General features: G+C 43.6%; 1 protein-coding gene and 2 long non-coding RNA genes across 6 annotated transcripts; 1 reads left to right on the top strand and 2 right to left on the bottom strand.

Moving 5' to 3' along the window:
* The first annotated feature begins 8,052 nt into the window (after nt 1–8,052).
* Nucleotides 8,053–10,222, top strand: LOC124677282 (calmodulin calcium-dependent NAD kinase-like). Of its 2 annotated transcripts, XM_047213286.1 has the most exons (4): nt 8,053–8,230; nt 8,718–8,871; nt 9,042–9,367; nt 9,608–10,222. In XM_047213286.1, the coding sequence occupies exons 2-4, from the start codon at nt 8,851–8,853 to the stop codon at nt 9,990–9,992; spliced, it is 732 nt and encodes a 243-aa protein (XP_047069242.1). In that variant the 5' UTR covers nt 8,053–8,230; nt 8,718–8,850; the 3' UTR covers nt 9,993–10,222. The 2 variants fall into 2 exon arrangements, with proteins under 2 accessions (XP_047069242.1, XP_047069243.1); XM_047213287.1 differs by lacking the exon at nt 8,053–8,230 and having other exon boundaries at nt 8,587–8,871.
* Nucleotides 10,223–11,829: 1,607 nt separating this feature from the next.
* On the bottom strand, nt 11,830–12,532 carry LOC124669922. The gene is made up of 3 exons (XR_006992354.1): nt 12,483–12,532; nt 12,194–12,342; nt 11,830–12,090 (listed from the first exon to the last, which is right to left on the bottom strand). It is a non-coding gene; the product is annotated as an uncharacterized LOC124669922 (long non-coding RNA).
* A 2,553-nt stretch (nt 12,533–15,085) lies between these two features.
* Nucleotides 15,086–25,869, bottom strand: LOC124670740. Of its 3 annotated transcripts, none has more exons than XR_006992637.1 (6): nt 25,264–25,869; nt 24,768–24,812; nt 24,361–24,416; nt 24,134–24,211; nt 22,620–23,870; nt 15,086–22,516 (listed from the first exon to the last, which is right to left on the bottom strand). It is a non-coding gene; the product is annotated as an uncharacterized LOC124670740 (long non-coding RNA). The 3 variants fall into 3 exon arrangements; XR_006992638.1 differs by having other exon boundaries at nt 15,086–23,741; nt 23,810–23,870; XR_006992636.1 differs by having other exon boundaries at nt 15,086–23,870.
* Nucleotides 25,870–26,300: the final 431 nt, after the last annotated feature.

The raw sequence follows: 26,300 nt of genomic DNA, 5'->3' as shown, positions 1-26,300 counted from the left end.
ACCGGTCATTGGCTGCGGCAGCCCCACAGAGCGGCAATATATGTCTTTTACTCGAAAAATATACGACCCCACCGGTCATTGGCTGCGGCAGCCCTATAGAGCGGCCCCATTTGTCATTGGCAGCACCGCGTATAAAATCATGAAATAAAACGGCCCACACGTCAGCGATAGATGGATGGCTGCTCCGACGTGTCTCCCGACCCTACCCGTCGGCACGAGACGGTCGGGGAGGAGCTGCCCCTGTGCGGCCCCACCCGGTCAGACTAACGGTCAAGGCCTCTGACCTGACGGCTACCGGCCGTTCCAGCACTTGTGCGTGTTTCAAACTAGAGGAGGGGAAAACTGAGGAAAAACTAAGGGACTGGGAAAAACTGAGTACAACTAACGAACCAGGGGCACGAAACTAGAAATCCCTTCTTTTTAACCTTTGGTAATGCAGATAAGGCATCTCCAAAGCCCCTCTCCCAGCATATAGACCTCTCACGTCCGTCGCCGTCTGCCGCTTCTAAAAGCGAGGCCCAACGGACAACCATATACGAACCGCAATCTCTGGATACGTTCATTGTAGAGCAAAGTTGGTCGAAATTTGGGCCAGATTTACGGCAGAACGGATAGCGTGCGGACTGGAACGCGGCCGTTGCTAGCCCACAGTTCAGTGAGTACATTTGTTTTCTTCTTATAAATCATATTTAGGATACATCTTCATTACATTTTAATCACGATTTAAACTAAACTAAGAGCATCTTCAGCCGCGTCCCCCAAAGCGTCCCCCAAACCGCGCCGGAATGAGCGTTTGGGGGACGTGTTTTGTTCGTGCCGCCTTTGGGAGACGTCGCTCCCCAGCCGCGTCTCCCAAACGCCGCCCCCAAACATTTAAATTACTTTTTTTTAACACAGAACCATTTATCAAATATAGCATATGAATAAAAATGTTTGCGAGGATTGTTTTCAAATTAAATCTATTATATACTAAAAACAAAATAAGAGTATTTTTTGAGGCACCACATTAATCCACATCCTCTAAATTATATTGATAGTTAGATTTAAAATTTGTGGTTGAGATTTAACAAAAGAGTTATTGTTACGTAACTGTGTAGTACACCTTCTAAATCCATTTGACACGTTATATATTGGAAAGAGTATGAAAAGGAAATATTGAGTGGGTTATCTAGATCACACACACGTACCTCCCAAGGACTCTACGTGTCCAATTAAAAAATAGTGCAGATTTAACGTAGTGCAGATTTAACGTTGCAAGCACTCGTACATATCTCTATTATTATTTTTCTGCCAAATCAAGGATCCTTGTAGAAATAAATACCGATTCATCATGGGTAAATCCGGTTTCCTAAAATACTGACCAAAATGCCACCAAACATTTTTCAAATAAATTTATAAAATCATCCAAAGTTTGTTATTTTCTCAAATCTGAGAAAAATTATGTGGTACTGATAAATTGCGTCCAATATTACAGTTCTCTCGTGGTAGCCGGCTTTCGGCAAAACTTTGGAAATTCCGTCCAAGATAATAAACCCTTATCCAAATACTCCCCCCATCCAACATTAACTGACTCAATTTTTTTATATTCATATAAGTCAAGATAAATATGAGTCAATTAATTTAGAACGGAGAAAATAAAAAAATCTATAGTGACTCATAGTAAACCTTTGGCATGTGGATCTTTTGATGGCTCGATACACAGCCGGCCACCTCTATTTTTTTGGCAAAAAAAAATAGAAAAGAAAAAAAACAAGTAGAAAAAGTGTTTGTCTCAAAAAAAGAAGAGAAAAAAGTTGATCTAGCTCCACGTGTATGTGTTCAATGAAAAAACTATGTGTAGGACAAGATCAATTTGATACAATACGTGGCAAGGACACGGCATTTGACTTTAGCTGGGCCTATTAAAAAACAAAATTGTAATCGGTACAAATCATCGAGACTCTAGCCCTATTCGTTTTTAAAAATTGCATAGGCAAGGCGTTCAGAAGAAATACTAATCTAGATAAGTTAACGATGTATTACGAGATAGAATATAGACTGACATATGCATGTGTATGTGGTACAATATATTGACCCATACGTATTCATGTTCAGCATACAAAGAATAACTAATTCTAAATTAAATAAAACCATAAGAAAAGATGCACATATTTTGTGATCTAGGTAAAACGTATAAATATATGTATATGTGATTTTTCAAATATTTATTTCTATACATACACAGCGTTGATGATACAAAATAAATAAGACACACCTACAATTATAAATTGAGTAAAATTCATAATAACATGATTGTTATGGTAGGTTGTGTCCCACCATGCATGGTGGAAACTCTTATGCAATTTTAATTTTCTAAATGATGTAGAGTGGAAAGGTTACATGAACGTAAAGAATTTTATGCAAACACCTTATAATATAAATTACAGCACTAAATATATATAGTGATTGATTTAATAATTTTTCTTCATTTAATTTACGAATATCTAAGGCATAGCTGAATCGTAACATGTCAAAGTTTGTTGATTGGTTGAACCAAATGCTTAAGGCGTGTTGGTAACGGGTTATTTAAAAAAACTATTTTCAGAATAAAATATGGATCCCGTTATATATGCAAACAAGCATGGATGCAATCTCACATTTTATACAAGGACAATAGGAATAGAGAAACTAGAACATAAGATATACAGAAAAGATAGAGATGTATCCTACTAGAGAGCATACAACAATATGTGTAACAGGTGTGGTTAGTTTTGTTGGTGTCCTCGAAACTACACGTCTAGCTTATAAACGAGTTAATGAGAGAAACATAATAGCTATTATGTTTCATAATAGTTTTACTACTAGCAATATAATCATGTACAAAATTAAAATTTGTACATATATATTCTATTTTCTCTTATGCAACAAAGGGGATAAATTGGAAAAAAATAAGATAAAATTAATAATTAACACTTTTGCTACACTAAGGATGGTGCCCTCGCATTTGCGAGGGCCACCTTGCTAGTTACAACAAATAATAAAACAAGTAAACAAATATAATAAATAGGGGTAGATGCTACATCAAGGTGCCACGGTATTTCTTTTGATCCTCCACAAATGCTCAACGAGATCAGCTTGAAGTTGCTCATGCACATTGCTGTCACGGATCTCTGCGTGCATGGCGAGAAAATCAGCAAAATCTGCAGGCAACTCATGATCAACCTCCGCAACAGGGCCTTCACACTCATAGGGACCAACATGTGACCTAGCATGATTCTTGCGGTCATCCTCGATGATCATGTTGTGCATGATCACACAAGCCTGCATCACCTCCCACATTTGGTCGTGAGACCAGCTTAGAGCAGGGTACCGGACAATGGCAAATTGTGCTTGAAGCACACCAAATGCCCGCTCGACATCCTTCCCGCAAGCCTCCTGTCGTGTAGCAAAGTGAGAATTCTTCAGACCTGATGGATTCGAGATTGTTTTGACAAAAGTGGTCCATTTTGGATATATACCATCGGCTAGATAATAGCCTTTGGTATATTCGTGGCCATTGATCTCATAGTTGCATGGTGGAGCATGCCCTTCCACTAGTCTCGCTGAACACCGGAGACTGCTGCAACACGTTGATGTCATTGTGTGATCCCGCCATGCTAAAGAAAGAATGCCAAATCCACAGGTCATAATCTGCCACAGCTTCAAGCACCACACTGCAATATCCATGACGGCATTTGTATATACCTTGCCAAGCAAACAGGCAGTTCTTCCATGCCCAGTGCATGCAATCGATGCTTCCAAGCATTCCAGGAAATCCTCTAGCAGCATTTTGTGCCATGATCCTTGCAGTCTCTTCCTCAGTTGGCCCTCTCAAATAGTATTTGCCAAACTTTCCCACCACAGCTCGGCAAAACTTGTACATGCACTCAATGGCAGTAGACTCACTCATGCGAAGGTAGTCATCCTGTGTATCGGCAGGTGCTCCGTATGCAAGCATCCTCATGGCGGCGGTGCACTTCTGAATCGACGAGAACCCGAGAACGCCTACAACGTCGACCTTGAGCTTGAAGTAGGGGTCGAACTCTCGAACGCCGTGGAGGATATTCATGAACAGCCCCTTGCTCATCCTGTACCGGCGCCGAAAATTGTCGGCATGTGTTGCGTCGTCGGTGAAGTAGTCGTTGTGCAGCATGGCATGCCCCTCCATCCTCTGCCGGGGATTCGACTTCCTTCTTCCCGTCCTTGATCCTCCGCGGCGCGGCCTCTTCCTCTTCTCCGCATCAGCGTCGAGCAATTCCTGGAGGGACGCGATGATCAGCAAATGCTCCCGCAGGTCGTCGTCGAAGGCTTGCTCGTCCTCCAGCAGCAGGGCAACCATCTCATCGTCGCTGTCCATGGCTGAAGCAAAATCTATGGTTAAATTTGCGCCGAGGCAGACGACGCAACAAACAGCGGCCAATCGCGCCTACCTGGCAAGTCGTCGAGCACCTTCTGTGCGTGGAGGTGGGGCGGATTTGACGGCGCGTTCTGGGACGCGCTGGCGACGCGGCGGTGGCACGACCGGCGGGAGCCCCAGCCGCGACAACGGTTCCGACTCTCAGCAGAGATCAGACGCCCAACCGGCCGGGAAATCCAGCGGCGGCGGTGGGGTGGGAGGCGCGGGAACGAAGGAGCGACGAGAAAAGAGGCGCGAACCAACGGTTTATGCAAATAGTCGCCGACATGTGGGAGCCCGCCTCGCTTTTCGTTGTGTCCGGCGTCCCCGGTGCGTCCCCTGTGGGACGGGGACGGGCTCGGGGCGCCGGACACCGTATCGGGCCGCGCCGGATAAAAATGGACTTTGGGGGACGCGGCTGGAACGCATTTTTTGTCCGGCGCGCTCCAAATCCCTTTGGGGACGCTTTGGAGGACGCGGCTGGAGATGCTCTAAGTTAAACTACATTAGGCCTGTTCCACGTAGATGATTTGGCCCTCACTACCTTGTTGGTCGCCGGCCTCCGTGCCCCCCGTCTCACCGCTGGAGCTGCCTTGACCCTCGTCGTCACCGCGTGTCCTCTCGGCTGCTCAATGCGATCCATTTTGCAGTCCATCGTTGGAGATGGCCTAAGAGATTACCCAGGCCGTAGACAGATCATCACCGTTGTTCCGCACCACACACAACAAATGCCTTTCGTGTGCTTTTAAAGTTCCGATCTGTATTAATGTAATCTTGGTGCCAACGGTTGGGCATAATCACATTAAGGATCACCACGTTTGAATTCAAGTTTTGTTTTGTCCTCCTTATATATTGACTAGTACAAATGCCCGTGCGTTACAACGGGTTCTCTAATTTTTTTTGTCAATACACATATATAATTTGTAACTCAATATGAAAATTTAAAACAAATCAGGATATCATAATGTGCTACAAAATGATAATACCAAACCCAATAAAAGATATCAGTGTATTGCATCTATATGGTTTCATGTTTTAGGTCTTCTTGTTACTCTTCGGCGGTAAGTTCCACATCTGTATTTTGGGCCGTCATAACTGAAGGAATACTTCTTTTCTAATTAGTCCAAACAATACTTTAATATTCATAAATATAATAACACATGTCTTTGGAATCCTACTTGTCTTCAATCAAATTGTTTTTTTACCTTTTACCTATGTGTGATTTAATAACCTACTTAAATAAGTTATATGGCCTAACGGTGTATGCATGCAATCGCACAATCCACAAACAAGCGATCTCTGTTTAAATTTTAGTTATGCAATAAACATTGTCTTGAAATATGGCATATGAATTTGACAAATAGTACTCCTTCCAATCCACATTAATTGACTTCACTTAAACAAAAAAAAAATTAATTTAGATCGAAAAGTAGTAATAAGTAGTAGGTAGATCTCCGAAAACTCGTAACTCAACCCAGGCTGGTCTGCTTCCTTTATTTGTGTGGTGGAGATTACTACTCTGCGTGCATTCAATGCAAACTGTTTTGTATTTGTATGGAGGAAATAACACTAAGGGACTTTCCATCCCACAATCTTTCTCTCTCTTACTCACATAATCATCCTTCTCATTTACCAACAGCTACTTAGCTTAGCTTCACCTCTACTGTCGGTACGACATCACACAGTATCTCTCTCTCTTACTCACATAATCATTTTTCTCTTTTACCTACAGCTACTTAGAGCATCTCCAGTCGCGTCCCCCAAACCGTCCCCCAAAGCGCGCCAGATCTAGCGTTTGGGGAACGTGTTTTGTTCGTGCCGCATTTGGGGGACGTCGCTCTCCAGCCGCGTCCCCCAAACGTCGCCTCCAATCAGAAATTTAAATAGTTTGCATTCAAAAGAGATCGTTCCCGCCGAATCGTCGCGATCAGAGTAGCGGCGATCAAAGTACTGGACGCGCGATCATATTACAGACCAGTGGTGCATGCTAAATTAGAAGAAGGGGTTGGGCGACGCCGACGCATCCTGAGACGACGTAGGCCCGTCGATCACGATGATCACGGCTTCTCAAATTTCATTTCTCGGTGCATATATAATTTTGAACTCACTATCAAAAATCATAACAAATCAGGGATATCATAACTTACTACAACATGATAATGCCGAACGCAATAACAAGACAATATTGTGCCTTTGCGTGGTTTCAAGTTCTAGGTCTTCTTGTTGCTCTCCCACGGTAAGTCTGAAACCCGTGTTCTGGATCATCATCACTATCAACTCAATAACCTTTTCTTTTGGATGTATTATTGTCTCGCAAAATATGGGTGTTGCAACACGTATAACTGAAGGAATAGTTATTTTCTGATTAGTCCAAACAACACTTTGATATTCATAGTAAAATTGCCACACGTTGCCATTCCTTTCTATTGAGTAAATAAACACAATGCATGCAAAATATTCGAACATCTCAAACATGTGTTGCCACTGGGGCACAAAAACATTTGGTTAAAATGATTTGGAGTTGGAGTTGGATGTAACGTAGTGATCAAAATGGTTTGGGTGTAAATGCTTTGCTTATTTGGCCTCCCATCTTCAAGGAATTGTTTTTGTCCTTTTCATATCCACCAACATCTGGTAAACAAGAACCAATTTCGATGGCATAACCACATACCTATCTGCCAATCTGGATTATATATAAATTGCATTTATTGAAAAAATATCACGGTGCTGTGAACAACAACACATCATTTTGCATGCCATGAAAAGTCAAAATTCTAGCAGCCAACCAATAGGGAACACCCTGTAAGGAGGCAATATTTTGAAGCACATGTTTGATAGAAAAATAATTAGCGAAACTTCGCAAAATCACTAAATCAGCACAACATAAATTAGTTCAATGCACATTCTTATTGGTTTTTGGTGTAAGCTGGCGAATGCAGGCATACATATTTCCAAGTTGAGGTGTAAACAAGGGTAAGGAAAAATACATGCTTAGAAAATCTCTACTTACAAATACAGTGTCATTTTCGTTTCAAGCACAAGGAACGTCTACAAATTATGACACTCAAAGTAGATTCATAATACTACAAACTTGGTTTTGACATGGATATGCTCTGCTCCACCACCGATGCAACAAGATGTACCCTTGGCTAGGCCACAATGTACTGTATATTCACATGGGTACGTGAGCACGCGGTCTCTATCTAACACGTGTCTAACGTCTGTGTGATCTGCCGTTTGTTGGTGATGAGGTGCGAACCAGTCCTGTGGTCCTAAATAAAGTGTCTCCTTTCTCATCCCCTTTTCTCATCCCTTTTCTCGTCCACCAGAACGCCGCAGCACGGGAGCCCGGCCGTGGCCGCCGCACGCGCAACCATCTGCGCCACCACTGTCGGGCACGAGTGGTTGGTTCCTCCACTTGTTGGTCAAGGTAGCGCGACGCCTGCACCTGCGTCGGTGGTCTCGCCGTGTGGCTGTGTGGGGCGGCCCCTCAATGCCTCGCCTGCGGGGGATCGAGGCCGCCGTCACATGCGCGAGGAACGCCATGGATGTGCGCAGGAAAGGGAGGGGAGAAAGCTGGGGAAGCTGCAGCCGGAGAATACACCGCCAGCGCCGGCGCCGCCGTGGGAAAGGGAGGGGAGAAAGCTGGGGAAGCTGCAGCCGGAGAATATGCCGCCGGCGGGGCCCTCCGCCCCCACTACGACGGGCATCTGCGCCCAGACCCGTTCGGCCCCGCCTCGATCCAACGCCCAGGTTCGACGACAACGTCTGCCCCGCTCCGGCGAATTCATCTGCACCCGTCGACTCCTCTTGCAGGTAGCCTCCGCCAGCTGCTGCCTCCAGTTCACTTTTTTTGCATTGTACAGTATAATGTATGCATCGGGATTCTGCTAAGGCTGCTCATAGTGGAGAGTAACTTAGACTAGTAACATATGTCATGTTACTAGTCTAAGTTACTACCTCCATAGTGGGTAGTAACTTAGATGTGGTGTCATGCAATATGCATTAATTATGTTATAGACTCATATTGCTTTGAGATGTGTGATGTTATGGTAACATAGCTAGTTACCACCCCACTCTCTTTCTTCATTTATTCGTATGCCATGTCACCAAAATGCCTTGATATGTGTGATGTTACCACCTATGTTACCCCCACTATGAGCAGTCTAATACATGGGTTGAACTCTCCCTTTTTCAGTTCGATTCCAGTACTAAAACATCTTTAGTTCACCAGATTTTGTGTCTATCTGTAGTTTGTAGTTAACTGAATTTGCTGTTCCTGCCTCGTGCCTTCGAGCTTCAGGACGCCCGTGACGGTTGGAGGGGAAGAGGAGGAGGTCGGAGGGGCCGTCAGAACGGGCGGAAGCATACGCTGTATGGGAGGTGGACGGAGCAGCCGGAGGTGAGCCATCAGCTCAAGAGGCCACCACAACGACATGCTGCAGACGGCAGAGCTGGTATTTGTTACTGTGTTCTTTATGTACACATATTATTTAGAAAAACATCCTAAGCGAGTGAGATGCTGTATACCTGTTAGTTGACTGATAAAAATGAAGTAATGAAAAAATGAATTAGCAGATGAATCAGTATACACTTTCTTATATTATGATTCATAACCTTGATACAGGTGCACCAGTCATCGATGGATGCGGCTTCTTCGCTCCTGGTGACTGCCCTCAACGAAGGGAGGGACGTGATCATGGATGGCACACTATCTTGGGAACCATTCTTCGAGCAAACAGTAGCCATGGCAAGGACTGTGCACCAGCAGCGGTACCGCATGGGCGTCGGCTACAAGGTTACTGAAGACTGGACAATCACCGAGGATTACTGGGAGCCGGTTCAGAATTGCAGTACTGACGAAGAGAGCGAGATGAGATCAAGGAAGCCTTACCACATTGAGCTCGTCGGTGTAGTCTGTGATGCCTATCTGGCAGTTGTCAGGGGAATCAGGTGAATCTCATAACCTACTCAACGTCTCGACCCATGCCAAAACTAGCATCTACGTCACTAAATTTCCACTCATTTACTCCTATTTCTGTTTCGTACAAATGTCCTCACAATTTGGCACTAGCTGAACTATATAGTTAGTTTCCTGTACTGAACATCTCACCCAAAAAAGCATTAATCTGCAAGATATCCGCTCATACTTGAATGCAAACACAGCACTATCTGAAAAGTTGGCATTGGCAGGAGAGCGGTGATCACCGGGAGAGCAGTGAGGGTGAAGTCCCAGCTGCAGTCGCACAAGAGATTCGCAACGGCGTTCCACGGGTACTGCAGCGTGGTCGACAACGCGAGGCTCTACAGCACCAACTCCATGGGCGGCCGTCGAATTGGGCAGCAGGAAGTGGGCGCCCGTCAAGGCTGCCGGAGCTCACCCTGGAGGAGCAGCCAGACCGGCTGCGCGTTGAAAGGCAAGGCCGCTGAAGCTCTCTTCATTTCCTTCGGCGCGGCAACGAGAGCTGCAGCGCCGACGTCGATGCGGCAACCACCGGGACCAGAGCTGCCTCACTCGCGTTTCCGTAACTCGTTAGTCAACTGTGGGATCCATCCTTGTGCAAGGTGTACCTTGTGACTAGCAAGGCACCGAATCTCTGTCCGTTGCTGTTGTGGGATACTTAGTTTTTTATTCTCTCCATGAAGCGGGTCCCACTCGCATGCAATCATTATAGCAGGATGAAAAGTGGAGTAGAACCGTGAAGTCGCTGTTAGTGGACAGACAGACATGAGCAGCATCCAATGGTGTAGGAATAGATCTAACGGTATTAGACGCATGCACACGTACCCACCTGATTACCAAATTCACTCTCTTCATACGAACTATTTTCGGTGGTGCTCAGTCTTTCTGCATATTCGTATGCTTTAAGCAACAATATATTGTATAACTCAATGTTGTACAGCTAGCCATCCTAATTCAGCCATCTCAAAGATGTATATATTTGTATTCTACAATAATGAGTCTAATAAGCTTCAGCTATACCTATATACCATGCCATCATAGCTCTTCTGAACTTCAATATGAACTATTTAGTCTGTATTTTGCTTCAAATGAATTGAAGCTTCTAATTCTGATCCATTCTACTGTGTCTGTCAATATGTGCTGAACATCCTTACAAATTTTGGCTTCCAGTCTGATTTGACAAACCCAATTGTGATCTTTGTATCCACCGTCTACCTCGCCAACGCTTTTGTGATGCTATGCCCCCTCCACAAGGACTATTTCCCATGTATGCTTGAATTCGGAAACCACTACATATCCTTATATATCCATCAACTGAGATAATCTCCCGAGATTAGAGAAACAAGGAACATCGGAATGCATTTCTATGAACCCTCTCAACCCACTGAGACACGTTCATTGTAATATTATCCATAGAAGCAGAGAGTAAATAAATGCACAATGAAAAATTGTAGAAGTGAGCACTACTCAATAAAATTTAAAAATTTACCCAGTAGAGTGAAATGAGAGCTTCTTAATCAGTTACCCAGTAGAAGTAAAATGATACAACAAGGACGGACAAAAAAACTATCAGTGATAAGAGAAATTATAACAGAAATTGGTGAGCCATATAAAGCAAGAGTTGATAGAAACATGCTTACAAAGAGAGACCGAGAACATTTTCAGTCTGAAATATAAGCGAGGCAACTCCATAGTCAGTCACACCGAAAACAAGACAATTCAGGAAGATACCCATCCATATATAAAAATGAAAAAGATCAAGAGTAAAGAATCCTTGAAGTTCAACGATCAGGAAGATGAACTAACATAAGAGCACAATAATTTTGAGAGTTATCATCTATGCATTATTACTGGATGAGTACACAAGTGCAACCTCTGAACCTTATGGGTTTTTCTTGAATATGGACAGAATGAAAAACTGATTTCTGTTTTAATTCATAAAGCAATCAACCGCCCAATAATCAATATGAAGTAGACTTAGCATCTTCCTCTGCCATCTCATTAACATTATCTTCAGTTCGATTCTCTTAGTATCCCTCTCATAATTAACGTTTGGTCATGATGATAACCACATTCACCGGCTCACTAAGAACGAATACATACTTTAACAAAGAATAGCACTACATACTAAATTCATCATGCTTCCATATATGCTACTATTCAGGAAGCCAAGTAGATCATAATAAATTAGTAGAAACACAACTAGGTTGTGTAGTACCAAAAATATCATAGGTAGAGGAAATCAAAGAAATAAGGAGAAAACAAATAAAACATATACAACTGCAAAAAAAATAGATCAGCACGTCTGCGTTTCGCACTCACCTTGTTCACCTTGAACTCGGGCACTACGGCTCTGGGTAGACCGGAAATGTCAGTAATCGTCGATTTATCAATCGTACCTTCCGTCATTCAATTGTTCTTAGACAGAAATGGAAATCCATATGCACCTTGGCCCAGCTTGATCTTCTTGTCTACAGTTCGCAAGCTCTTAAGGCCATCGAACTTTTTACACAGCCTAACAGTTTGGTCAAATTACAGGTATTTCAGAGAACACATGTTTTTATACCACTGAAACTTAGTTTTGTAGCAGAAAATAATAGAGATGCCTGCTGATAGAAAACTTTGAATTATCCACTTCACTTCGAATATTTGACACCATCCAGCTACCAGTGATCGAAATGTCCACAGTTACACTGCGTCATGGAAAAAGTAGCTGAAGTTTTGCCACGAGTTAGGAAAATTAGTAGTACAAAAACAGTATATTTCTACAAAATTAGTACCTGCGGAAGTATCCTCATGGTGCAGTATTCACATACCTGATTAACACATCCATGTGTTGCCACGATCCATTAGTTTTCATCAATTGTTCGGCAGCCATGGCATTACATCAGGCTCTCCTTCCACAAAATTCACACCAACATTTTGACTCAAGTATGATACAGTGCCACTATTAAGTGAGTCAAATCTGCAATTCAGAACATGAGAAAAGCACTAAGCACCTCATCACTCAAAGTCTGAAATACAATACTGAGATGCACAATCACTGAATGGCTGAAACTCTTAACTACACAAATGTTGAACTCTCACTGAAGAAAACGTTTATACCTCTGATAAGATTCTGCTCCATTCCCTTCCTCTCAGTCTTCCAAACGACTACATGTCGTGCCCCTGCTTGGCTGCTACCGCTAACCACAGCCAGTGCCTCGATTCTACTTTTCCCAAAGCCACCCCACCGCATGTTTGCGCCGCAAACACCATCATTAGCCGTTGTCCACTGCCCGCCGGCAATCGAGCCTCTATATTCCCATGTTTCCATTAGGAGTCCCGGTGCGTGAGATAGACCAGAGGAAGATCACTTCGGATGGGCTTGGACTGCTAGACAATACTTCGCGCTACTAACACAAATAGTCCACGACCCATGGCCTCGTTGGAGAAGGGACGGTTCAGCGCGGCCTCCCGGACCGTCAGGAAGCAGCCGCTGTGCAGGTCAAGGACTGTCTCCATGGCCTCGCCGGGCAGGAAGGTGACACGGATGACGCCGGAGAAGCCGGGCGCCGCGAGCTGCGTGACGCTGGACACCGAAAGGCGGATCGGCGCGGAAGCGTAGAGGAGGAAGGTCTGGACGCTGTTCATCCAGAGGCGCCACCTGGTGAGCGTGTTGTTACTGGGGGCGGCCTCGAGGAAGGCGTGGACGGAGGCGAGGGAGATGTCGACGGAGACCCCTGTGGTGGCGACCGTGACGAAGGGGCTGCCGCAGATGAGGAACGCGCGCAGCAATGGGGAGAAGTCGAGGGTGACGGAGAGGTCGTTGAAGGCGGCGATGCGGTGGGGGGCGGCGTGGCGGCATACGACGGGGACGAGACGGTGAGGTCGGCGACGAAGGTCTGGGCGTGGAAGGGCGGGGAGTTGGACGCTCTTGGGGTAGCAGACCGTGAGCGCCCCGGCGGCGGATTTGACCGACTACGGGTGTGTGTACTCTGGCTGGTCCCCATTGTTGAGTGCGAAGTTGTGGAGGAAGGAGTTGGTGGGGAGCGGCGCGGCGAGGAGCTCGCGGGCGAAGAACCGCGCCGGGTCCGGGAGCACCGTAGATGCCGCCCGCGGGAAAACGGGGGCCCCCGGGGACGGTGGCGGCGGCTGGGTGGCATGTCGGGCTGCGGCGGCGGGGATGGTTAGGGTTTGTCGTTTGACGAAGAGACCAAGTCGTGGCTCAGCAGCGGGATTTGTGGAGATGCCGTTTTCACCTAGTTCCGTGATTTCCGCAGGTTTCATCATGTGGACGACGGACAGCAAGCGCGACGAGAAAAGGAACGACGAAGCAATTGACGTATTATAGATGGCAGAATAAAGAACCACTTTAGTCTTTTTAAGTAGTAGAGAAGTAGTAGAGACAGGCCCGGTCCTGAGATTTTAGGGGCCCGGGGCGAACGTAGAGCTAGGACCCTTTAGTATAAAACAACATGAAATAAAAAATTAAAATGTTCATATGCAATGTATTACCTTTTTTTTTAGATAATATATTGTTACTATATCATGCGCGTCTCGGCGCCGCGGGGAAATAAAAATCTTGAAACAAAAGGACGGTTGAGATTTACTGATACCTCTTAAATATTGAAACCATGATGGCTGAGATTTGCCCACACCCCTTTGAGTTATATGAGTTTGATTTCGGACGAACCACCATGAAGGCATGAAGCAGGCCTCAGTTCTGAAACGTTGAACATTTTGCTCAAATTCATGAAATTTGTTGTTGGGGCCCTCCATTACATTGACTGATTTCTTCTTCGCTGCAGTCAAACTCCCTCTCTCCTTTGCTATTAACTCAACCAAATACCCCATCTAAATCCATGGAAAGCCATGCCCTATGTGATTGCATATAACAGAAAATGAGATCTTTGTACTAGTCGATGTCCATACCATTAGTTTTCCCCTCCAAGTTAGTCTCACGGTGTCCTAATTTTTACATCTACATATCCCCATTGACCAAGAAAATATCCCCATTGACCAAAAGAGAACGAAAGGAGCAGCCATACCTTGTGATTTTGAACCGTAGTATTTGCATTTTCTGTTCGGTTGGAACCTTTTTATTGCTGGAACTATTAAATTGGAACCTGAAGCTCATCCCGGCGACTCGACCCCGTCCCTTCCCTCAAGCCAGCACCCAGCCGCCATGATTATTTTGGAAGATGCGATCGTGATGAGGAGATTAATCGTTGGCCAATATCTTTTCTCATGCGAGCCCTTCCGTCTGTGCTTTCAAGTCCAAGAGTGAAGAGACTAAGGCCGTCATGTGCGCTCTCTAGGTCCAGGCCCTTCAGTAGTTACTGTAACACTAGTTAAATGCCCGTGCGCTGCAACGGGTTATAAATATTCTAATGATTTCACAACAACCGTGTAAAATAAGTAACTTTAAAATTCTTATAATTTAAGGTTTCTTATGCACCTCAAACATCATTGCCAACTCTTGAGCCAAGGCCTTCTCTGAAACATGCACATTTCCGTAACGGCATGTGCAAGTGGTTTTATCACTTAATGTTTTACACAAGTTTGTACAGATTAAATAAAATTGTTCTTATTCAGTTCACGGGTTACCGTGTACAAAGTTTTGATTCCCATAGTGAAATGCAAACCAAAAGAATAAATGTCTCTTTTATAAGCCGCACCAATTCTCAGAAAAAAAACCACATTGTGATTAATACAAACAATGCAAAAAAAAACATATTTTAAGTAAATTGTAAATTGTATATACAGCTTAGCCAAACTTGGCAGCCGCTAGGAAATATTTCTGTAGATTTACTACAAAGCTTTAGATATTCAATGAACATTTGGACCGAGAAGCAAAGAACTTATACGATCTCTCTAAATATGTCAAAATAGTTCGCATCAAACAGCAGACTGGTGCCTTGCAACCTCGCTGTCCATGTTGTTGTTGTCGCTGCCAGCTTGTCTACTGGGTTGCCTGCTTGGTCCTGGCCGAGCTACGCTTCCATGCAACCATGAAGACTATGACGGCCACTAACATCAGCAGTTCGACACCACAACTCCAGTCATACCACCGTTGAGGAGCATAGTAAAAAACGGTGAGCTGCATCAGAACAGCAGTACTAACTTCTTCACCACTATGAAAGCATCAAGTAATCATTTAACTCTCTCAAAACAAAATAATCTTGAAACAATAATACCCATCATCTCCACTGCCACAAGGAAAACAAACATACAGTTGACCTCTATTTCTGAAGAGAACATCAGCCGAAACACTCATGTACATTAGAAAACAAGAAAAAAAAGGATAACCCTGACTATGTGATCAAATCCATTCTTATTATTGGATACACCAAAATCCATGTGATTAATATCAAGAAAAAACTCATGGCATCCGTCTTGAAAGGGAGGGAAAACAACTCAGTTTCCTAAAATCATGAAAGCAATGACAGCTCGCTGAGTCAAGTTTGATAAAGCAATCTTTGAGAAAAACATTTCCAAAGGTATTAAGAATGCAAAGAAAACCGCAAGTTGAGTTTCAGCAAAGTAGTAACATGTATATATTGTACATGTGAAGGACATGGCCACTTGCTAGGCCTTCGAGAGGTACTTGGGCAAGTTGGGCTTCATCCTTTGAAAGGCGAAATGGTTAAGAACAAATCTAGCCACTAACATTCTACAGATGCATCAGCCAGGAAGCAAATGAGCAAAAATGATATTAAATCCAAAGGAAGATGAAACATTGAGTAACTCTAGAACTGAGCTGAAATAGATTTAATCGCCTGAGCAACACATGGGAAATGATAATTGCATGAATAGTTGCCCAAAGGGCGGTCGCGAGGGAACCCATATGGAGAATGGCTTGACCCACTCTGATCCTTGAAACCCCTTATTTGCTATACTGCTCCCCCAATCATAAGATCTTTCAGTCCATAAATAAACCTAAATAATAAACCTCTGTTTCATTGCATGATTCAAATAACATGCAGCTTACATCATTCTCTGTGTAAAATAAAAAATACTCAATTAAATTTTCCTGTGAAGATAGATGTCCTTCGGTGAAATATACTGTAAAAATGACAGTAAACCATTGGTTGTATAAGCTATCCTAGGTAGAGATATTTGTGCAATTCTATACTATAAACCATTGGTAGTATAAAATTTATGCTAACTCAAGGGTGATTAAATGAAGAATTTCATTTTATTATGCTAAGACTCTCAAGACATGGACACAGTAGAGCCTTCTTGGCACGTGTACCAAAAAATCAGGCCGGGTAATCTATCCTAGGTAGAGATATGTGTGCAATTCTGGAGTATAAGAAGTAATTAAAGCTCCATGTTTGTAACTATTATATTTCAATACAGGGAAATACCTCTCACTTAAAGGTGATCAAAAGATGAATTTCATTTGAAGATGCTATTATTTCCAAGAAATTGACGCAATGATACCTTCTTGCAGCAGAGTAACAAAAATCACAACATCATAAAGAGCAAGTAATCTATGCAACAACTTTGCATGAAATTCAGATACGCAATAGAAATTAATCAGTGGAACGGTCAATCTCTACTACTTAAAAAGTAGGAAAGCGTTCCGTCGTCAGACCGTCCGTCCTTCGCTTCGTCAAGCTATCCTCCGTAGCGATCTCACAGCGCTGACACATGGGCCAGCCCAAGGCCGAAAGTTAATCCTCTAAAATTCCACCTCTAATCACTCTCCCCGTGCCCAAATTTGCCCTCTTCTTCAATTCCCCAGCACGCCCGCGTACACTCCACGCCACCTGCCGGCGCGCGGCGCTCCCTGCTGGAGATGCATCAACAGCGGCGGCGGCGAAGCCCGCCTTCCCCTTTGGCAGAAAGCTCGTGGTACTCAGGAATATGTGGTGTTCTCCCACGCCTGCTTCGAGGAAGGTAACGGCTGAATCATTGGCGGCGGCGTACGACGCGCCGCGCGTGCACCTGTGCGGCTTCTCCGAGGAGCTCTGCGAGAAGAAGGGTCAGGCAAGAGGTGACAACGCAGCAGCGGAGAAAAATGGGCATGCCTCGTGGAAGAGGGCGGCGTGGGGCGTGACGCTCCAGAAAGCCATGGCCGGCCTCCGGGAGCCCGGCGAGAACCGCGTCAGGTACTTTTGGACACGTTCGAGCGGCTCCTGTTCTTATCCCGCGGCGGCAACCCCGAGCTCAGAGCAGAGGCGGCGCAGGGACAAGGAGGATGCCGAAGCAGGCGGCATCGGCGTCGTCGTCGCCCGGAAGGCCAATGAGATGGACATGGCGTCGTACTCCTCCCTCGCGTCGTCGTCCAAGAACTCCTACTCCGTCGCCGACTTCCCCCACCCCAACAGGAGCAGCAGCAGTCCGGGAGACGAGCGTCATCTGAGGAGATGCAACGTAAGCTGCGCATTAGGAATAGTCAAATTTGACGAAATTCAGAATTATTATGAGAGATGTTTTTTGGGTGAATTGTTTTGTTAATGTTTTGGCACAGAGCATTGGGTCATCAGAGAGTAGCTGGAGCAAGAAGGTGAGGCAACATCCTTTCAGTCTGCGCTCAGGTAGTCAGGTATCCACAACAACAAAAGAAAAATTGTTCATCTCGCTGTATATGTTTTGGAGAGTGGGTTCAGAAATTGCATATAGCTGGTGAGTGAACAAACTAAGGAAGGAAATTTTGTGGAGATGATAAGGAGGTTGCTGCTAGAGGAGAGATTGCGCAACCCGCTTGCACAATGTCTCCCGTGGACCACTGATAAACTGAAGGTACGTGTCGGTTCATTATTCCATTCTTACTTTGCTAATTGAGCAATGAGCATGGTCACTATGGTATACCACCTGAAGGTTAACTGAAAAACATCAAATTCTTCAGTAAAGTTCAGTATAAGACCATGTTTTCTTCTAACTGAAAATTGCAACTTATGTTCAATGCAACTTTACTTCAGTTCTGTGTGTAGAGTCTAGCGACGCAAGAGCCCACTGAATTGTTCTATGTTGTGCTCCATAAACTGTTTGTGGAGTTGGTCGTGCCAGGATTGATCATAAGGTAAGTACCCGCACATTACAATTTGGCCTGTGCCGTCGAAGAGTTGCTGAAAGGTGATGGGGATTTTGAGGTGGATGAGAAAAATGAGAGGATAGTGCTCTTATGCTATTCTGCTACAAGTTGTGTCAATTTAATCTATAGTTTCTTATCTCTCAGTGAAATTAATACATTTATGTTGCTTGGCAAGCCTCACCACTTTGCTTGATGAATTTTGCATTTACATGAAATCTCTACCCAGTTGTATAAGCAAGAATATGTATGGCCCCGGGCAACACACAGGCCTATTTCCTATTATTCAAAAAGATCCACTGTGTTCTAACTTCTATATCCAGTATGAAAACCATTTCACAACTGATCTATGTATTTTGTTTCGGCTTGCACTACTATCAAGTATACCTGATGAAATACTTTACAATGAGTGTGATAAGATATTTTAGCAGCTTGGTGAGATATCGGTGTGATATTACGTAAATCTTCATTAGAAGCATGAACGTGTCACTCTAACTTCAGTATATTTTGGCCACTGCGTTTGAAATGATTGGAAATTTCTTGGTCAATTCATAGTTTTAAAAACCGGACCGGACCGGCGGTTGAACCGGAAAAAACCGGAACCGGTGGCCTTGCTGGTTTGTTAAGCGCACAGGACCGCCCCCGCCAGCGACCCGGGAAAAACCGTTCGAACCGGCCGGTTTTCGCCTGAACCGCTGAACCGGACGATTTAGGCTGAGCCGGACGGTTCAGTGCCGTTTCCAGAAATACCCTTGTTTGACTTATTTTTGTGTGAAAAATAGAAGGGCAAGAGTGGAAAAGGTGGAAAACGTGGCTTTTCTTAGGTTTTCTGTCGCTTCGTGTCTGTCAGTGTCGATTCATCTCCTTTGTGCCGCCGCCGCCAGGAGGCAGACGCGGCGACGCCATGGCCATGGCCGCCTCTTGACCGGCCTCCCACGACGCCGACCGCCAGCAGTAGAGGAAGAAGATCGTCCTCCACAGTCTTCACTCCTCCCTGTCTTCGTCCTGTTCCCGTGATCCCGTCCGGTGCGGCCGTACTCCTCTCCTCAGCTCTGCACTCCGTCCGCAGGTCAGTAGGTCGCCATTCATCTTTTAATTTGAAGCAAACTGATGGCAGCAGTTAGCACTTGTTATTGCTGTTCTGGCAGTTCGTGTACGCGGTTATACATCATGCCTTTATGCTTCCGTTCTGTAGTGTGTAGTCTGTACTCTGTACCAGTGTACCCATGTATGTATGTACTCTGTACCTCGTATTTACTTATAGATTTACTGGATTAGCTTATTTGTTTGAATTTGATGTTGATAGATTTATATGAATCAGATTTCTTATCGTACTTCTAGTTATAGAATTATATGAATCCGTTTCCTATTTTTAAATTTGAAGTTATATTTGTTTGATACTGCAGTGTAATTGTGTAAATGGATTCATCCGCCTCAGGAGCATCACTAGAGAACCAGTCATCGCATGTGCGGACTGTGCAACAGAGATGCCGAAATAAAACTGATCCAGCGTGGGCGCATGGATTGGAAATTGAAATTGAAGAAAATGGTAAGGTGAAGAAGTGGATCCGCTGCATGTATTGCAATGAGGTGCTCAAAGGTGGTGGCATTCATCGACTGAAGCTTCATTTGGCTGGAGAAAAGGGTGAAGTGAAGCAATGCACCCATGTTAGTGCGGAGGTTAGACATGAAATGCAACAAAGTGTGGAGAATTTTAATGAGAAGAAGAGGAAGGCTGATGAAGATACAGCTCGTGTTAGAGGTGGTGCTGATCGGGAAGAAACACCTCAGCAGGTTGCCGCTGCCAATCGAGTCACTCGAGGGAAAAAGAGTAAATCTAATGCATCAAGCAAGACAACAACGAACCAGGGAGTTGACAGATTCTTTTTATCTAGAGGCCAACCAGGTGATCAACAAACCATAAAGAGTGTGTTGCAATCTAAAGAAGCTCTAGAAAGAGTTGATTTGATTATAAATAAATGGTTTCTTGATGCATCTATTCCTTTCAATGCAACTACTTCTAGATACTATCAGCCTATGATTGATGCAATTTCTAGCATTGGTAGCGGTTATAAAGGGCCAAGCATGTACAGAATGCGTGGCCCTTTGCTAACAAAAAATGTTGAAGCAACTAAGATGTTTGCTGAAAGCTATCGGAATTCATGGAAGGAGAGTGGCTGCACTATTATGGCTGATGGTTGGACTGATAGGAAGAAACGAACACTCGTCAACTTTTTGGTGTACTGTCCAAAAGGTATTATCTTTCTCAAATCTGTGGATGCCACTGCTAGTTCCAAAACTGGTGATTTTTTGTTCAAACTATTCAGCGATGTTGTGCGCTTTGTTGGAGTCGAAAATGTAGTGCATTTCGTGACTGATAATGCTTCAAATATGGTACTAGCTGGAAAGAAATTAGAGGCTGAGTTTCCTTCGCTTTATTGGTCTCCTTGTGCTGCTCATTGTTTGAATTTGATCTTGACTGATTTGGGAAAGCTTGATTTAGTGAAAGAAACCGTAGACCATGCATCTAAAATCACTAGATACTTGTACAACCATTGCAACCCACTGTATCTTATGCGGCAATTCACTGATGGACATGAGATACTTCGTCCAGCACCCACTCGGTTTGCTACTAATTTTGTTGCATTGCAAAGTATACACAAGCAAAAAGATGCTCTTCGTACCATGGTTATATCAAAAGAGTGGACATCAGCCCCATGTGCAAAAGAAGCAAAAGCAAGAAATTTTGTTGACCTTGTATTGGATCAAAAATTTTGGAAAGATTGTGCTTCTATTTGTAACTTTTCGGAACCTTTAGTTCGTGTGCTCAGAATTGTTGATAGTGATGAAAGGCCAGCTATGGGATATGTATTTGGAGCATTACATTGCGCAGTAGAGGAGATTGAGAAGAGGTTTCAGAAAAAAAAGAGAGCTATCCAGCAACCTGTACTCAAAGCTATAGAGGAGAGGTGGGATAAGCACCTAAACAAAAATCTGCACGCAGCTGGCTTTTGGTTTAACCCAACCAACCAATATGATAAAGAGCTTATGTCAAAGTACCACACCACTACTTCTGGGGTTATTGATGTTATCGAGAGATATGCAGCAAAAGATCCAGCTTTGCGCAAGGCTTTGACTAAAGAAATGAGGATTTTCAGAGGTGCGGAAGGAGATTTTGGCCGAGTGACAGCCATTGCTGATAGAGATACAATGCTTCCTGGTATGCCACTTTATTTCCTTTGCTCATTTATATTAATTTTTATAACTTCAGAATTATGGTGTGCTAATATGCATCTTTTCTTTGCTCTAGATGAATGGTGGTTGACTTATGGATGTAGTGCTCCAAATTTGCAAAAGCTTGCTATTCGTGTCTTAAGCCAAACTTGTAGTGCTTCTGGTTGTGAGAGAAATTGGAGTTTGTTTGAACACATACATTCCAAAAAGAGAAACAGACTTGAGCATCAAGTGATGAATGATATAGCTTATGTTCAATGCAACTCTAGGCTGGAACAAAAGTACTTCATTCTTGCTCTATTACATCTACTTTCTTATGTATTCCCTTGTTTATTTTCTATTTTTATATGGTTGCATCTTTCCATTCCATGTGTAGGTCCCAACTCTCCAAAAGAAACTATGACCCAATTTGTTTGGAGGACATTGGCAAGTTTGCTGAAGATTGGATTCTTGAAGATGATCCCCAAGTATTAAATGTGGAAGAAATTGAGAGATATCGGAAAGGTTTGGTGCCAAATGACAAAGAGATTTGCAATGCCATTGCCATGAATGGTAATGTTTCTCTTATATACTTGTCATTTCTGATTTATGTCTATTAGTTCTTATATTTATCACACAAAATTGTGAACTTGTGTAGACGAGGCTCGCTGGATTGATGAAGATTATGAAAATGATATGAATGCTTCTCAAGAAAATGAACATACTGGAGGAGGTGATGAGGAAGATCACACTGATGCAGGCCGAGTAGATGAACATAACGGAGATGAAGATGATTCCTTTTATGAAGAGAATCGTGGCAGTGTGACAGATTGGACCTTCGAATACCGTTGAGTTTGGCGCCATGTTTCTCGAACTTGAGACTTTGAAAGTTTATTTCTTGCATCTGTTGCATGTATGAGAACCTTGTTATATCAGACGATTATCAGATTATGTTCCTTGTTTAAATTCTGGAACCTTGGAACTTGGAAGTATATTTTCATTTTTACCTGTTTGTTCACTTGTTGGCTTGCTCCTGTACATTACAGTGTACATGCGTCAACTATGGCTGGAGCCAGACCTGGACGCTGCTAGCAGCTAGCCTGCTACATGCATCTTAAATTCTTAATGATATATGCTTTGCTTTTGCTTGAATTCATTTTTGTACATATTTAAATGTTTATTTCAGCATTTATGAACAAAAAGTATACCATTTTATATCTTAAAAAACCAGCCAGTGAACCGGTAAACCAGTGGTTCGACCGGTAAAAACCTGAACCGAGAGCCTCGCCGGTTCGGTCACCGGTCCGGTTTTTAAAACTATGGGTCAATTTCTCTCTTATTAACTATCTGATGTATAATGATATTTTAAATGAGATACATATTTATTTTGTAGTCGTGTTATCCCACAATATTTCTTGAAGACAAAGGTTGCAAAGGAGCCTTTTCCGGAATAGCTGTATGGAAGTGACATTCCATTTTGTGGGTTAAATTGGAATAGAAGCAGCTTCTACTTATGACATTCAAGTGTGTGTATTTTACGGTAAGCCCTTGCCTTTGGATCCTCGTCCATACATATTAGCAAGATCTTAACATCCCATGGCCATTACATACTTCAAACATTAAAAAAAAGTGTGGAAAATCCGTTCAGTAAACTATGTGATATTTGCAGAAATATATTTAAGAGTACCACATTGACCTAAGTTTGTTCTTTTGCTTTCCAAATGATGTACTGCCCTCCCTGAATATTTACATTGTCGGTATGCTACATCTTATCGACTTTGTGGAATGCAGGGCTGTTAACTTGCGATCATGGTAATCTATGCAACAACTTTGCATGAAATTCAGATACGCAATAGAAATTAATCAGTGGAACGGTCAATAAAGGAAAGAAGAACGATTGCGGACTTGTAATCCCAGATAGCTGAAAATTACCTTATTCTGGATCATATGTATTTTCTGAAGGCAAGGACACACACCAAAGAAGAATCCCAAAGTGACTGGTGTAACAAGCAGCTTAACACGTCAACTAATATTCCACTATAAGCCAAGGTATAGACTGAACTGATGTTCGAAGTTCTGCCTAGTTTACCTAGCTTTAATTACTTCTTATCCTAAGTCAACCTTAAGTCCTTTAAAGAGAACGAATTTTGTATGCGGCAGAAAACATACTGTTTTTATATACAGGGATGCAGCAAACCTTTTTAGCTTGTTCATAACTATAACTTCAAGTTGTTTATCTGGGACCTCCCACGGATAACCTGTGTGATTAATGAATTAGATCGAGACATTATACACACAAAACTCGGTTTATACATACATCGTACACAACTTTAACAAAGATTAGTACATAGTTTACTATCATGCACACGAACAAATTGAGCTGTAGAACCAAGATGGTGACAAATGGAGAGGTGAGTCTAAAATGACAGACTGAAAATAACAGTCATAGTACATATTTTCCTATTGGGGTGTGGGGGGGAGGGTGTATATATCTTTGTCATTTGGGTCAGGGATCACCTACCTGAAGTCCTGAACCTTGTACTTCTCTACGTTAATAATAAAAACCATCTTCCCCATGATGATAGAATAAATCTCATCCCTGTAAGGAAACAACAAATTAGATGGAAACAAGTCAATCCAAAGTACACATTCAGATAGTTGAAAGAAATGTGCATTATGTTAGCCTTTCATACAGACATATTTTAAGTTGCTGCAAGGAAACCAAACTGTTTACATAATGTGACGTACATGCATTTCAACGGTTGTGGGTTAAACTTGACCCTAGAGCACCATCAAGGATCTCCCTGCCACCAATCAATATATCAATACAACATTACACAGATACACCAAACTGAGCCTCACAGGGCTAGGTAACCAAACATGAGTTTATTTGAGGTGAGGCATCTGAATACCAGCCCTTCCCTTGCTGGAAAAATCAAATTTGTACCATTAACTAATGATATCTATTGGTTAAACAAACACCAATTGAAAGTGGAATTAGCGCCGATGCACTCATCAAGCTGGATCCACTAACAGATCTAGTAAATGCCTACCGGGCAGCAACTAAGGATCACCTTTTACACTAATAAAAAAAAACCCAGAAAGAAGCCCTTGGGATTTTAAAAATGGAAAGTACCTTGCATAACAAATCTTACCGTGGAGGGTATAGCATCTGTTCCATGGATAACGGAGGAGGTAAACTGTTGCACAACACATCATCAATTGGTATAAGAAGGACCGTTTAGAAAGCTAAGCATCAAATAATCTTCTACCATATTTATGAAGCATCAAATACCATATTCAGAAGAAAAAAAACGGATACGCGACTATATCCTAGCTTTATCTCTCTCTTGCTAAGATGGCAAGGTCAGGAATGGACGTGAAGATTCGAACAAGCAGATACCTCCACAATCTTCTCAAGCAAAATAGAAACATTTCATAAATTATAATTGTCTAAAACTTAAGAACCTATTGATTATAGAGAATCATGTTCACACAGTTGCACGTGATTTTTCTTGTATGCCGTTTACAAGGATGCACCTAGAAGTATACCTGAGAAAGAATCATTTTGTAGCAAATTTGCAATGTTCATGCATCCGTCCCTACTACTACAATCTGCGAGATCCAAAAGTAGAAGGCAAAATTCTTTACCTTAGAATTGGGGACCAGGCCAGGAAACCATCGCACTCCTAGTCAATAAAGTAATGAACCAATGGGATTGCGCTCCTCGCTGCATCCAGCCATCATTGCATCGGAAAGCAGTATTCCATCAAGAATAACGCCCGGACTATAGTGTACACGTCGAGCGCCATGCTCCTTGGACTGACGCTACTCCACCAGCCCATCCTATAAAGGAGCCTCAGCGCCGTCGAGCTGCTTCTGTAGGGGCGGCGGAAAACGGAGCCCAACTCCTAGGTCTCCATATGAGGGTGTCTTGTCAACGATAGAGGTGGCGTGGATCTGAGCCGGCCGGTCGGTGACCTCAGCACAGCATCTGGGAACACGGCCAGATCCGAAACCTGCGTGGCGGCGGGGATCCTAAGTTTGGAACGGAGATGCTCCGGTGGTGCGGAGAACTCGCTTGGGCTCATCTGGCGGCGTGAATCAGCGAGCGTGCGTGGCGCTCTGGGCTGGGCTTCTGCGGCAGCGTGCTAGGGTTGGTCTTTGGGGCGGCGCGATGCGGTGGTCACGGGGGAACGGAGCCATGAGGGCGCTTGCGGTCGTGGTTGGATGGGGCAAGGGGTGTGGGTGTTTTTTCTTGACTGCGGTGTTTTCGGTGGGACGGGAAGGACGACGGACCATGGTTGATGATTGACGACGGAACACGCCCCCTCTTTTTAAGTAGTAGAGATTTTGTTTTCACGAATGTGTAGACGACGAAGCCTTCTCATGCCATAGGCTTTAAATCCAGCGAAGGGCCCCTAAGTTTCACGGACCCAGGGCGGTCGCCCCTCCCGCCCTGCCCCAGGACCGGGCCTGAGTAGAGATAGAGATAGAGAAACTCTCAAAACCAAACGAACTATATAATTCACTAGACCATAAAAGCGCGCGTTGCCGCGCCCGTCTATCTTTAGGAAAAAATACTGAAATATTTGAATAATTTTAGACTATATGACGTATCATGAAAATTATCATGGTACAACCAATTGTGCATATTTATAGACACCAAGTCATATTTGCTCGAGCGT

This window comes from Lolium rigidum, chromosome 7, assembly GCF_022539505.1.
Source record: "Lolium rigidum isolate FL_2022 chromosome 7, APGP_CSIRO_Lrig_0.1, whole genome shotgun sequence".
NCBI lineage: Eukaryota > Viridiplantae > Streptophyta > Magnoliopsida > Poales > Poaceae > Lolium > Lolium rigidum.
This window is presented reverse-complemented; position numbering and strand designations above follow the sequence as displayed.